Below are 13,722 nucleotides of genomic sequence, written 5' to 3'. Positions count from 1 at the left end.
TAATGAGTTGACAGTTTACCACTACTATTGGGCTTCTGATCTTGCTGAGTTTTCTACCTCCCCTAAGGATAGAACAAGTGTCAACATAAAGTATGTGATAGTGTCAGCAACCCCTCTTCAACATGAGGTTCAGCAAGAGCCATCTTGTCTAATCATTGGCAAACCCTAGTGTTACCCGTTGTTCCCACACGAGTATTCTCGGTTGCCCACACAGCCTCAAAACACAAACGTAAACTATGCAAAACCATTTTAAAAGAGCTCTCTATCATCAGAGGGAATGGCTTTAAAATCCCCAGCTGCTTGTGTGACTGTAGTGGGTAGCCTGCTGCATTCTGCCCCGGGAGAGCAACTGAAGGATGCTTCCTTCTACTTGGTACAATGTGCTATAAAAGCCAACTTGTCGTTTCAGCTGAAGCCTGCAGGGACTGCATGCAGGGGCTCCAGCAACTCCTGTGACCTCCCAGAATTCTGCACAGGGACCGCCCCTCACTGCCCAGCCAATGTGTACCTACATGATGGCCACCCGTGTCAGGGCGTGGATGGTTACTGCTACAACGGCATCTGCCAGACCCATGAGCAGCAGTGTGTCACACTATGGGGACCAGGTATGTGGCCTCTCCCAGCTCTGTGAGGGGCGCTGGAGAAGGGTGCTTTATGTGTCTGAGTCTGTCTTTGCTCCTTGGAGGATTCATCTTCAAGTGCCCATTCTGTTCTGCAAAGAAGCTCAAACTCTGAGACAGGACTTCTGCTTCTGCGGGAGGCATGGCTAAGATTTACGCTTGGTCGCCTGGTTACCATGACCCAGCATCTAGGTGCAAACCCCATGAGCAAATGAGGCCTTGATCGAAAACCTCATTAAGGTTCTAAAAAATAATAATAATAATAGATTAAAGCTTGCGGGGAGAGAAAAACCATTCATGTATGTCTCTGCCAGGGCTCCACTCTGAAGTCAGTTCCTGGCTCTCTTAGGGCAGCCTGGACCCCAGAGTCTCACTGTTTCAGAGCCTCACTACTACAGAGTCTCCCAGACCCCCAGACCCCACTACCTGGGGGATCTCACTATCCAGGGCCCTCACCCAACTCTGGAAGTCTCACTACCGCATAGGGGCTTTATTACTAGGAGACCTTACTCTGGGGAGGGTCCCATCACCTGGAAACCATTCTGGATCTGCTCCATTTACAGCTCTCAGGATCCTGGCTGGGAATTCCACTGGGAATGTTTTCTGAGTGTATTGCAGTTCTTTCTTTCCACTGTGCTTGGCTGAAGCCTTACTTAAGACTGGGAGATGACCTCAGACCTGGCCAGAGGCCCCAGTGCCAGCAAGGCCACCATGGTCAGCCAGACTGAGACCTAGGGCTGAGCCAGCTCTTGGAGAAACCGGAGAGTTTCTGCAAGGTTCTGGTTTCCGAAGGGATAGGGGAGTCGATCAAGACAGAAAAGGATGACTAAACACAGAAGTCTGGTTTTAACTGCCACGTGGGTACAAAGCCCAGACCTGGAGAGTCTGCAATGCCCAGCAATGATGCCCCTCGCTTGGAGCTTTCTGTGAAGAAGAAAGTGCGGGATGGACACAGTAGCTCCCATAAGTGGATGTGCTGAGAGATGTAGAACAAAGAGCCCTGAAATTCCTTTGTCCTTCACATTTCCTCTTTAGAGGCTTAGTGCTGGCTGGCCCTCTTACCTGATGCCCATGAGATCTAAGATCGTTCCGACAAAGCAAGGTACCACTGTTACAGTGACAAGCACTAGAAAGTCATTTATCATACCAGTATCAAATGGTCATAGGATTTTGAATGGATCTCAGACACCTTTTTAGCCAAGCAAGGTCACTTTAGGGCAGGGGACACAGCAGACCTCAGACATCTCTAATGGACCTCCATTCCCAGCCCTTCTATAGGCAGGAAGCACTCGTCTAAAGTTACAGTGGCTATTCTGCTGCTCCCTTTATGGGAGCTGTCCTTGGCCAGCGCACCAAGCCCTCAGAGCTTGTTCAGTGCCCAGCTATGCTTTAAGACCTGGCCCCAGCACCAGAATGAGCTCAGATGGAACAGTACAGTGTTCCCCAAGCCATTGTGCTGTGTAACTCTGATGGCTGTCATGGTGACCAAAGCAGGTATTTATCAAGGAAAAATAAATTTAAAAAGAGGGGGAGACAGGCAGACAGACAGACAGATTGAGAACAGTGGGGCTAGGAGACGAGTCAGCCAGTAATACTGGCCAAACAAGCTGAAGACCTGAGTCCTGATATACATTTACACACACACACACATACACACACACACACACACACACACACACACACACACACACGGAAAAAGCTAACATGGCAGCACAAGACTGTAGTCCCTGCTATGAGGACACAGAGACAGAGGATCTCTAAAATTTACTTTAGCCAGCCTACCCAGTCACTAAGCCCCTATATATGAGAGAACCTGTCTCAAAAATAAGAGAAAGAAGGGACCGAGGAACACAGCCAATGTCGACCTCTGATATCACATGCATATGCAAGGGGTGGGCCACGGAGTGGAGAGAGGTGTGGTCAGAGACAGAGATGGGTGCACACTAAATATGCAGAAGCCAGTCTGATTGACAGATGAGCTTCTCAAAAGCAAGAACATCAGCCTTCTTGAATGTTCCACATCATGGTGGCTGAAGCTGAAACCTGGCAGCTTTTATAATCTGCATCCCAGAGGACCCCACCCACAGCGACACTTGGCTTCTCTCTCCCAGCTACCTTCTCAATGGTGGCTGGGAAGGACTTGACCCAGGTGCAGTAGAGTCGCCAGGAGTGGCTCTTTGCCCAGAGCACTGAAGAAATCAGATTGGCCAGGTCTGGGGATCTACCTCAGGCAGTGACTCTCTGGGTCTCAGTGTAGCCCCCACCAGACCTTTCTCAACACAGATCATAAAAGAATATCCTCAGAATAGAGGAGACACAGAAGGCCTCCAGCTGTGGCCATGACTTCTTGGAACTCCTACCTCCCCTTGCAATACAGTGTGGCCCTTTCCCTCCATTTTGGTGGGACTGCCTGGCCTTTCGATTGAAGACACTATGTGTGTTCCCTGTGTCCATAGCCTTAGTGGCCCGGGACAGGACAAGTCACAGTGTACAGTTCTGTAGATCAGAGTCCTCAGATCTGAGTGCTAGCAGAACAGAGCACATCCAGGGACTCTCAGGGAGAGCCTTGTCTTGCTGACTTTTCCAGCATTCAGAGGTTTCCTGTGCTCTTGACTGTTGGTCCCCCCCCCCTCCTTCGGTGTAGCAATGGTCTGTCTGTCCATAGTCTTTGACCTCTGCTTCTGTAGTCTGATTCTGCCCCTCCTGTCTCCCTTATAAGTACTTAGGTGGTTATATTAGGCCCACCCAAGTCTCTATCTTTATATCTCTCCACCTTAAGCTCTAATGTAATCATGTCTGCAAAGTCTCTTTTGTCATAAAAGGTAACACACTGACATTGTCCAGACTGGGGAGGATAGACTTGTATTGAAAAACTACTCAATTCTCCTTCCAAAAAAAAAAAAAAACTCTTGAACCTTCTTGTAGCCAGCATCTTATATGCCTGTCTGAATTAGAGTCTCATTGCTGTGAAGAGACACCATGACCACTGTAATTCTTTTTTTTTTTTTTAAGATTTATTTATTTATTATATGTAAGTACACTGTAGCTATCTTCAGACACTCCAGAAGAGGGAGTCAGATCTCGTTGCGGATGGTTGTGAGCCACCATGTGGTTGCTGGGATTTGAACTCAGAACCTTCAGAAGAACAGTCGGGTGCTCTTACCCACTGAGCCATCTCACCAGCCCCGACCACTGTAATTCTTATAAAGGAAAACATTTCATTGGTCCTGGCTTACAGTTTCAAGAGGTTTAGTCCATTATCGTCTTGCTGGGAAGCATGACAGCATGCAGGCAGACATGGTGCAGGAAGAGCCAAGAGTTCTACATCTTGATCTACAGGCAGCAGAAGGAAACTATGTGCCACACTACACATAGCTTGAGCATAAGAGACCTCAAAACCCACCCCAGCAGTGACACACTTCCTCCAACAAGGCCACACCTCCTCATAGTGCCACTCGCTATGAGCCAAGCATTCACACACATGAGTCTATGGAGGCCATTTCTATTCAAACCACCACACCACACCATGCACATAACATCATGAATGGAGCCCATACTCTTCTATGTAGTAGAATACATGAAGGACCAGTCCTGGCGCTCAGCACCACGTAGATCTAAATCAAATCAGTGCTATGTAAGTGTGCTCTCAAGAGATGCTCAAGTCTTTGGGGCCTGTAGGAAAGGCTCTGAGAGGACAGGACAATGGGTAAGATGTGATGGGGACAGGAGAGACAGCTTGGATTGGGGTGGAGAGTGGCCAAGTTGAAGTAGTCTGAGAGAAACTGCCATACAGTAGCCATCTGGAAGAGGCTGCTAGCGTTTCCAGCATCCAGGATGGGGTAGAGGGAGCCCAGGGGTGGCAGGGCCAAGGCAAAAAGTCCGGGGAGTTCTGTCTGTTTGGAGCTGTGACTTGGACAGCAGCAGAGACTCTCATCTGTCATTCTTCTCTGGTTTGTTAAACATCTGCTGACACCCTGCTGGGTGGAAGATGCTAACTCAGGAGCCTGCTGTGCCAGAGAAACACACTTTCTCTGGTCCCAGCATGCTTTGCATGGGTGTGACTGCCTCAATGCCCCATCCTCTCTACCACTACTCCTAAGCCTTGCCCTGGGTGGATGTAGTCCCAGGGGCAGAGGTGACTTCCTGGGCTGGGACCCTGGCCAGCCAGATGTGCTGGACCGGTTGGTTCAAATGAACTTTCCATGATTCAGGAAGGAAGCCTTTGTCCAGGATACATTTACAGTGTCTCATCTTCCTACTTAGCAGCAAGAGCCCAGATCTGGACCACGTTGTGTAGGGGCCATTGACGACCTCCAGGGAAGGGGGGGGGGGTCACTCAGAATTCTAGAACTCCTCGAGTTGTTGCTTGGACAGCTATGCCCTTCACACCCAGTGACCTGTCCAAGTTGTTGAGTCATACTGAATTTTCTGGTTACACCTAGGATGTCCGTTACTCATGCTTCAGAGCTGGCTACCCAGTGCTGACCGGATAAAGCCCTTCCTTCCAGATAACTATTCCCTTTTGAGATGGGCTTTTCTCGGTCCAGCAGTAGATGTCAACAGAATACTCCTGCTTCCAGGTCTCCCTAAAAGTAAAACCATAGAAAATTCAAAACATGTGCCTGACACTCTTAAGTGGCCCTGTGAAGAACTTTCAGAATACCTTCTGTGGGTTTGTTCCTTTAGTCATTTTTTTAGTCTTATTATTGTTATTGATATTGTTGAAGAACTTCCTCTAGCTGGGACAGTTTTTTTTTCTACCATGCATACACACACACACACACACACACACACACACACACACACACGCACACACACACACACACTGGAGCACAAGTGGAGGACAGAAGTTAACATCAAGTTTCATCCTCAACCACTCTCTATTTTCTGACACAGTCTCTCATGAACGCCAACGATGATTTGGCTAGACCAACAGCCAGTGAGTTCCCCAGATCTTCTTGTGTCTACTTTCCATTGCTGGGATCTCAAGAATGTTCTGCCAGGCCCAGTTTTTTTCCATGGGTGATAGAGATCTGAACTCAGGCTCTCATGCTTGTACTGCATACACTTTGCCCACTGAGCTGTCTCCCTAGCCCAGCGTCTCAAGATTTTAGATGTTGGTTATTCTAGACATAAATGTTGTCTGCATTGAGCTTCTGATCCCCAGTTCAGTCTTAATATTCGGGAAGACTCTCTTGGCGTGGCATGACCTTTACTCCTGCTGAAAGAGAGCTGGGATTTCTCCTCAGGCTGCAGATTTGCTTTCAGCAGTGTTGTCTGCCAGACTCTAGCCTAGTGACGGTGAACATTACTTGTCAATTCACTTCATAGGTGTGTTATGTAATCATCACGTGCCAAAAGTCACGGATCTCCCTTAGAGAGGTTCCCAAACATGTAATTATCAATATTATCACCCACTAGAACCTGCTGCCATCTGATTTATACCATGTCACCTGGTCAAAGGGGTTTTATGGGCTGGTAAATATCCAGTGTTTATCTATAAGGCGGAGGCTGGTTTATATGAGCTTGTTTACTTGAAATCCACTGGGGCCTTATAAGTACTGGTCACCTAGAGTAACTGACATTTACAGAAAGAAAAGATACAGGAAGAAAGAAAGCTACAGGAAGAAAAGATATTTTGCCAAGAGGTATATTGTCAGGAATCAGAAGGATCTTGTCCTATTGTGTAAGAAGGAAATGATAGAATTTGTTAATTTAGACTCCATTTCCTGAGAAAGGCAAAGGCCAACTTGGAGAGAACAGAAGGGCAGATGCCATCTGCTTAGGCCAATGCCTTTGTCTGTAGATTTAAGTGACAGGGAGCTGACAGAGAGAGGAGGGGAGCCAAGGGGCCTGAAGTAGAGCAGTGTGTTTGCAGATGATCATCTTAAGGAGAGGCTCAGGATGAATAAACCTGGGGCTTCATGCAAAGCACCATCCTCTTCATTTCCTTTTCAAAGGACATCATGACACTGAGAACTTCCAGACTTGCAAGTGTGAGCCTCAGCGCTCAAAGCCAAAGCTGGCAATTAAAATGCTGAGCAGTGTCAAGACTCCCTCCAAGAGGTTGTTTTATCTCCTGCTAGAGGCCGAGCACTGAGTGTTCCGTTATTAAGAACTCAAAGGCCTTAATGGATGCGGCACTGGAGCGATAAGAAAACTGTTGCCTTTCTGTCCTTGAGATAGATGTGCAATCTCTCACCTTCATGAAGACACGCAGCCCAGAACTTTTAAGTACAGCAACTTTGAGCCCACATGTCTGCCTTTGCGCTGTCTTACAAGAGGATAGACAAGACTTGGGCTTTTCAAATTCTAGACCATTTTGCCTCAATGATAAACACCAGCTGGCAGCTGACATACAATAGCTTCGCAGAACACTAGCATGTCGTTGTCCTGATGGACTAGTGAGAGATTGAGAGCATCAGCTAAGAAGGCCATCTGTGACTTGGTTTCCTGTTTGTGCCTTTCCTTTGGTGACAGGTCCTTTGAAAGTCAAGCTGCATTCCATTACAATCCCCCTGCTTCTGAGTTTTTTGAACTTGGACTTCATCTCTGAGGGAGCAGCTATTTATCTTTCCCAAAAGCGAAGCCTCAGTCTTGGAGTGACTTATACAGGGTGGCACAGCAGCACTTCATTTGATGTCAAGGAACAAGAGAAAAAAAAATCCACAGCTATAAACACAACGCTGAGATGTGGCCAGGTGCTTCACTTGCAGAGAACAAATGGTGGCCTCTGAGGGTGTGAGAGACAGGAGGCTGCCCCGGTGGCATTATGTTCCATTTTTTTTGTTTTTTGTTTTTTGTTTTTTTCATAATACAATGCTGTTTGTAGTCAGTGGGGGGGGGGGAAAGTATGATAAAATACAAGTGAGTTTCATGAGAGAAAGAGGAAAAGAAGAAAGGATCATGACCATCCTCCACGGGAAGGGAGAAACGGAGAAGGTCCCGAGGGAGCCTGCAGCCCTAGATCCATAAAACATACTGATTGATTTAGACCATGTACCTGCATTGACTCTACGTGTAACCTGAGAGATAGACTGCTCTGGCCAGAAAGGAATCTTAGTGTCCATCCCTCTGCCATTGCATTGGAAAGTCAGCAATACCTGTCCATGTAAAATGGGCATTCTAGATGGAAAACGTATTGGAAGCAGGAGTATGATAGAAATACTGGGCACAAGCATCAAACGAGCTCACGTCTTCTACCTTGCAACTCATTGTTTTAAAAAAAAAAGCAGAGTTTGCTTCAAATAGTCGGGGGGAAATCTCTCTCCACTGGTTCTCCTATATAAAAAAGTTACTCCATAGAAGGGTGTGGCTGGTGAGCTACACTAGTAGGAAGGGGGACAGGGAGCAGTGTTAAGCAGCGCCCATGTGCTCTAACTGGGAACATATTGGCCCCAGAAAGTAGCCCAGAACCCTGCATAGCATCAGCCTACAGCCTAATATTGGGGATAGCCTGAGGAGGAATGAAAATTGGGCAAAGTTTCAACTGTGTGCATCATTGTAAGTTTGATTCGATTTAATCTTTAGCTTTGAAATATCTGTTTCTTGTGAGGGATATCTCCTCACAGCTCAAAGACTCTACAGTAGGGAACACTAGGCAATTGGATGAGGACCAACATTTCACACAGAGCTCTGCTCCTTCCCTCCCTGCCTTCCGGTCCCACCCCACACCATCCAGTTAAAAGAGCAGCTTCAGGGTACCGATAGAAATTGCCGGTCCCTGGCTGCTGGAGGATGGAGAAGGTAAAATATCCCATAATGCTCTCCATAGACAGGATCACAGAAAGGATACAGGATTGTGGCATAGCCCCGGCCTGTGCCACAGTCAGATGGCTCCATCCTGCCTCCCAGTTTACAGTGGTAGAGGAAGTCATGCCTTGCTCCCATCTGCACGTCAGTTCCCTTTGCCTCATCACAAGTCATTGCTGTGTTCATAGACAGACATGTCCTGGCTACACGTATGTCAACAGCAAACTGTAACATAGAGTCTCCTGCTCTTCATCACTTCCTGGAAGAGACACAAAGTTCACCTCTCTTTAGGGTGTAGGTAGCATGTTTGTGTATTTATATGCATGTTTCTGTGCACATGGGCAAGATATCCAGAGGGTTCCACAATCTTTATTTTCTAAGAAACATTCTCCCTAAACTTGGACTTCAGCAACTCAGCTAGATTGACTATTCAGCAAGCTCTAAGAATCCTCCTGTCTCCGCCTTCTCAGCACTGAGGTTGTAGATACATGTTGCTGTGCCTGGCTTTGTACAGCGACGCTAGACATCTGAACTCAGGTCCCGGAAAGCACTTTAGCAACCACATCTCCAGCCCCTCTCTAAAATTCATCTTTTCATTTGTTTTAAGTTTTTTTCCTTTCTTTCTTTCCTGGGATAAGAAGAGTCAACAAAAAGGTTTGAAACTTTCTAGTGCCTCTCTGCAATATCTCACAGTTGGAGGGAAATCCCTCTGGGCATGCACAGACTCTCTGGGGGAGTTCCCCAGATGGTCACTATCTGAGAGGGAAGTGAGGAGCAGCTGGCATCATAGTCAGTCAAGCAATTCATCAGGAAAGGGTCAGTGGACACAGAACCAAGTGAAGGAGATTAAGTCTGTGGTAGAAAAGGAAGATGCCGCAGAGACCAAGTGCTTGTCTTTTTCTGCAGCAGAGCGTTGGTTCTGACTTGGACTGGCATACCTGAACAAGGAACCCCAGGAGGCCTGTCTAAAATGCTTAAGAGGCATAAAGAAAGGTGTTGTGGGGTGTCGAACACCTCTTATCCCAGCACTTGTGAGGCAGAGGCAGGTGGTTCTCTGTGAGTTCTAAAGCAGTCTGGTCTACAGAGTGAGTTCCAGGACATCCAGATCTACATAATGAAACCATGACTCAAAACAGAAGAAACAGAAGGTCTGGAACGGAGTGGCTAGTATAGAGAGAGGTCAAGGCCAGGCACAGGCCCACTCACATGGAAAGAGGGTAGCAATGGTGAGTTGTGTGTGCTTTTGCTGTTAAATGAGGTGGCCATTTCTGCTAGGAGCTGATAAGGGTCCAGCACGGATTAAGGAACAATGGGTGTGACTGAGAAGGAGGAGGAAAGGAGTCCTGGCCATGGACCAAGTCTGATTGAACTCTAGATTGTATTGTCACCTTGGAAGGCCAACAGAAAGACTCCCTGGAGTTGGGAGCAGAGGACACAGGACATGTCTGGACTTTGGAAAGTCACCTCTTAGTCACTGAAAATGCTGTGAAGGGATGTGTCCAAATCAGATGCTGATGTGGAAGGGAAGGCAGGGCAAGACCACATGGCCAGGCATAGTTTGATCGGCCCTGTTCTCCTGACTCCCTCACTGTTACCAAAAGATACTGTTATGGCTGAAATACAAGATCCCTCTAAAGATTTGGCTCTGCAGCTCTCAATCATGTGTTCCCCTTTCCTGCCTAGAAGATGTGTGGGGTTTTTTTTGTTTTGTTTTTTTTTTTGTTTTTTGTTTTTAATGGCCACTTCTTGGGTCCTCTATCTACTGTGAATTCACCACCACCAGCAGCAGCAGGGCATCTCCTTCTATGCACAGTGACTATTGGGAATTACAAAGCTATGGCCTGTGAGAACAATCTCTGCAGAAATGATCATTCATTAAAGCCAGTGCTTCTTCTTAGAGCGCTGTAGGACTGAAAACAAAGTATTTCTCTCAAAGTATTACTCTCCTCTTGATCTCACCCCCCTACACACACACACACACACACACACACACACACACACACACACACAAGTCATTACTACTCCTTGGAGCCTGCCTAGCTTGCCTTTTCTCACCGGAATTGTGTGGGCTGTTGCTACAGAGAGTAGCTTCCTCTGGTCTGCAGCCAGCCAGCCAACTCCTTCCTGCTCTTGACCTGAGTGGATTGCACAGCCAGGCCTAGTCTCTTGAGAGTCCTCACATACCTTGGGTCATGCATCTAAGTACAGGACACCGAGTGGGCTTGCTCTGAGCGGGGCCAGGAGAGAATACCAGCTGTAGATCCTTCCAGGTTTGCACCAGCCCACTCCTGAGCCAGCTGGGTACTGTGTGCCACTAAACATGGAATATCCCTTCCCTCTCCCCACCCCCAGCCTGGTGCTGCTTAGAAAAAGAAATGGTGATGAGGGAGGTGTCATTGTGCTTCTGTTCCAGGTGCTAAACCGGCTCCTGGCATTTGCTTTGAGCGAGTCAACTCTGCAGGAGATCCTTATGGCAACTGTGGCAAAGACTCCAAGAGCGCCTTCGCCAAATGTGAGCTGAGGTATGAGGCCACACCCCCTGCCACAATGACACTGAGCCTGCTCACATGGCGGTCACTGCTCCACACTGCCCTTCTTCTAAGCTTGTCTATTCTTACCCCTCCAGAGATGCCAAGTGTGGAAAAATCCAGTGTCAAGGTGGTGCAAGCCGACCCGTCATTGGTACCAATGCTGTTTCCATAGAAACAAATATCCCACAGCAGGAAGGAGGTCGGATTCTGTGCCGGGGGACCCATGTGTACTTGGGTGATGACATGCCAGACCCAGGGCTTGTACTTGCAGGAACAAAATGTGCAGAAGGAAAAGTAAGTGGCCCAGTTCTCACTTGCATCTTAACGTAATTCTGAAGCAAAGCCCACTGGAAGAGCCTGCTTAGGAACAAGGGGATGGGGTCAGCTCATCTTCCTAAAGCCGCTCGGAGTTTGGTCTCTGGAATCCAACTCTAGAAGCAAAAGTAACTAGAAGAAAAAATGTCAGTGAAGCTGGGGCCCCAGTCTGACCGTTGAGAGGCAGATGTGGAGACAGTGGGTGGTGGTGGTGGTTGTTGTTGTTGTTGTTGTTGTTTACCCTGGTATTCAGGAGGGCTGCCTGCCAGGAAGTGAGTTCCTAAAGAAACACAACGGCAGAGCTTCTTGCTTGGGGGACAGACGTGCCAGAGCTCTTGGGAGCTTTTCTCACCTGGTCAGAATGAGGAAGTCAGGTGCCTCTTCAGAGACACTAGAGAGAAGAGGAACAGAGGAGGGAACGGGATCCGCGGAGAGACGGGGGAATCCTTTGGGAGAACAGGGAAGAAGAAGGCTGAAATGGTTTGAGAGTTAAAAGCAAGTTCAAAAATTGTAAAGAAAGAAACTAGGGTTTTTATGTTCTGCCACACTGGTTTATATACGTGCCTGTGTGCAGGTGTGTCAGGGTGGGTGTGCATAAATATGTGTGAACTTGGGTATTGATTCTGTGTATGTGAATAAGCATATGCATGTGTGGGGTATATGAACGTCTACGTGTGCGTGTGTGTGTGTGTGTGTGTGCGCGTGCGTGTGTGTGTGTGTGTGTGTGTGTGTGTGTGTGTGTGTGTGTTTGCACGCACGCATGGCTGCGCCCATGAGCCCCATGGACAATCTTAGCTACATTCCTTTAAGCGTTTCTCCCTTTCTCCACCCACCCCGCCCCCCTGCTTTGAGGCAGGGTCCAGCTCTCCTGCCTGCACAGCACAGACTCCCCAGCCTGAGCTCCCACTCCGGTCTCTGTTTTGCTTTTGTTTGTCTTTTCATCAAATTTTCCAGCAGATTAAATGATAGCAAATTAATTCAATGTTTCAAGGGAAAAGATGATAAACCATCTGGCATTTTTAGGGCTCATTTTTCCCAGGATCATGAAGTCCCTCTCAGAGGTCATGATGAGGAAAGGACAGAGCCCAAGGTTTTCCTCACAAAAGCCTGGGGGCTGAAATGCCCTCTCCACATATCTCCCATGTGTCTTGAGCCACGGACACTCTTTCTTCTTTTTTTAAAATTATGTTTCTTTGTTTTTTCTGTGTATGAGTGTTTTGCTTACATGTATATTTGTGAACCACATACGTGCCTGGTGCCCTCAGAAACCAGAAAAAGACATGAGGTCCCCAGGACTGGAGTTTTAGACAGTTATAAACCACCATCTGGGGACTGAGGATCAAACCTGAGTCCTCGACAAGAACAGCCAGTGCTCTTAACTGCTGAGCCCACCATCTCTCCTACCCTAGACATTAGCATCTGTTCGGGCCTTGACATTATGACACCCGTTTTGTAATCTATGGTCTGAGAAGCCAGGGTTGCAGCATGCAAGTGCTGGAATCCCAAGAATGCAGCTGCACGTGCAGGTGTCTTTGACCTTGCCAACAGGATTAAGACTACACAGGGCCCACCCAGCAGAATCCTTCTGTGTTCAGTGAAGCTTCGTTTTCCTTGCGTGTGTGTGGGTGTGTGTTCTCGTGTGTGAGGATAGGTGTATGTGCACAAGCATGAGGAGACCAGAGGACAGCCTTGGATATGGTTCCTCCAGAGCTGCCTCCTTTTCTCACCTGCCTGGAACTTGCCAAGACTGGCTGAACAGTTTACATTTCCTGTTCTGAACAGTTTGCACTTCCTGTTTGCACTTCCCCAGCTGTAGGATCACAAGCACACACCACCCTATGTTTATGTGGGCCCCCAGGAATCTAACTCAGGCCCTCCTGATTACAGGGCAAACCCTTAACTGACAGAATCATCTCCTACCCCCTGGGGTTTCCTTATCAAGGAAAATGCACTAGTCTCCCCATCCCCTGACCCCTGCTATTGTTTTCTCTGAAGGGCACTCACTCTGCCCTCTCCCTCTGCGACAGAGGAAGGCTATACTTCCTGAAACCAAACTGCTCTGTATCCTATGCCCTGAGCCCCTTCCCTGTAGAGTTGCAGGAGAAGAAGATGCTGAGCACTGTTTAAGAGGCAGCCACTTCCAACTGGCCAAAGCCCATCCATCCTTGGGAAATCTGAATGGAGCCTCTGCAGTGCCTGGATAAGCAGGACCCTGGGGAGCTTTCCTGTCAATGTGTTGTGTCACTAGTGAGCCAAAGCCATGAAAAAAGACTCATGAGAAAATCAGTTATAATTTCTCACTTCTAGAACTCTCTCAAATGGCACTAAACATAAAGAACTCAATACTGTTCACACTGGACAAAGTGTCGAGTCAGATTCCCAGAAGCTGTGTCTGACCAAGCAATAGAAACTAACCAGTACCCCCTGAGCTCGTGTCTCTAGCTGCATATGTAGCAGAAGATGGCCTATTCGGCCATCATTGGGAAGAGAGGCCCCTTGGTCTT

At 47.8% G+C, this 13,722-nt stretch overlaps 1 protein-coding gene across 1 annotated transcript in view; it reads left to right on the top strand.

Annotated features, from left to right (window-relative positions):
* The window catches only part of Adam12 (ADAM metallopeptidase domain 12), a 324,955-nt gene that overhangs the window by 279,729 nt on the left and 31,504 nt on the right, over positions 1 to 13,722 (top strand). The window contains exons 14-16 of the mRNA XM_021194809.2: positions 410 to 605; positions 10,786 to 10,894; positions 10,999 to 11,197. Of these exons, the coding sequence (XP_021050468.1) occupies positions 410 to 605; positions 10,786 to 10,894; positions 10,999 to 11,197 (504 nt within the window). The remainder of the gene's footprint in view (positions 1 to 409; positions 606 to 10,785; positions 10,895 to 10,998; positions 11,198 to 13,722) is intronic.

The sequence above is a fragment of the Mus pahari genome, chromosome 1 (assembly GCF_900095145.1).
Source record: "Mus pahari chromosome 1, PAHARI_EIJ_v1.1, whole genome shotgun sequence".
NCBI lineage: Eukaryota > Metazoa > Chordata > Mammalia > Rodentia > Muridae > Mus > Mus pahari.
This window is presented reverse-complemented; position numbering and strand designations above follow the sequence as displayed.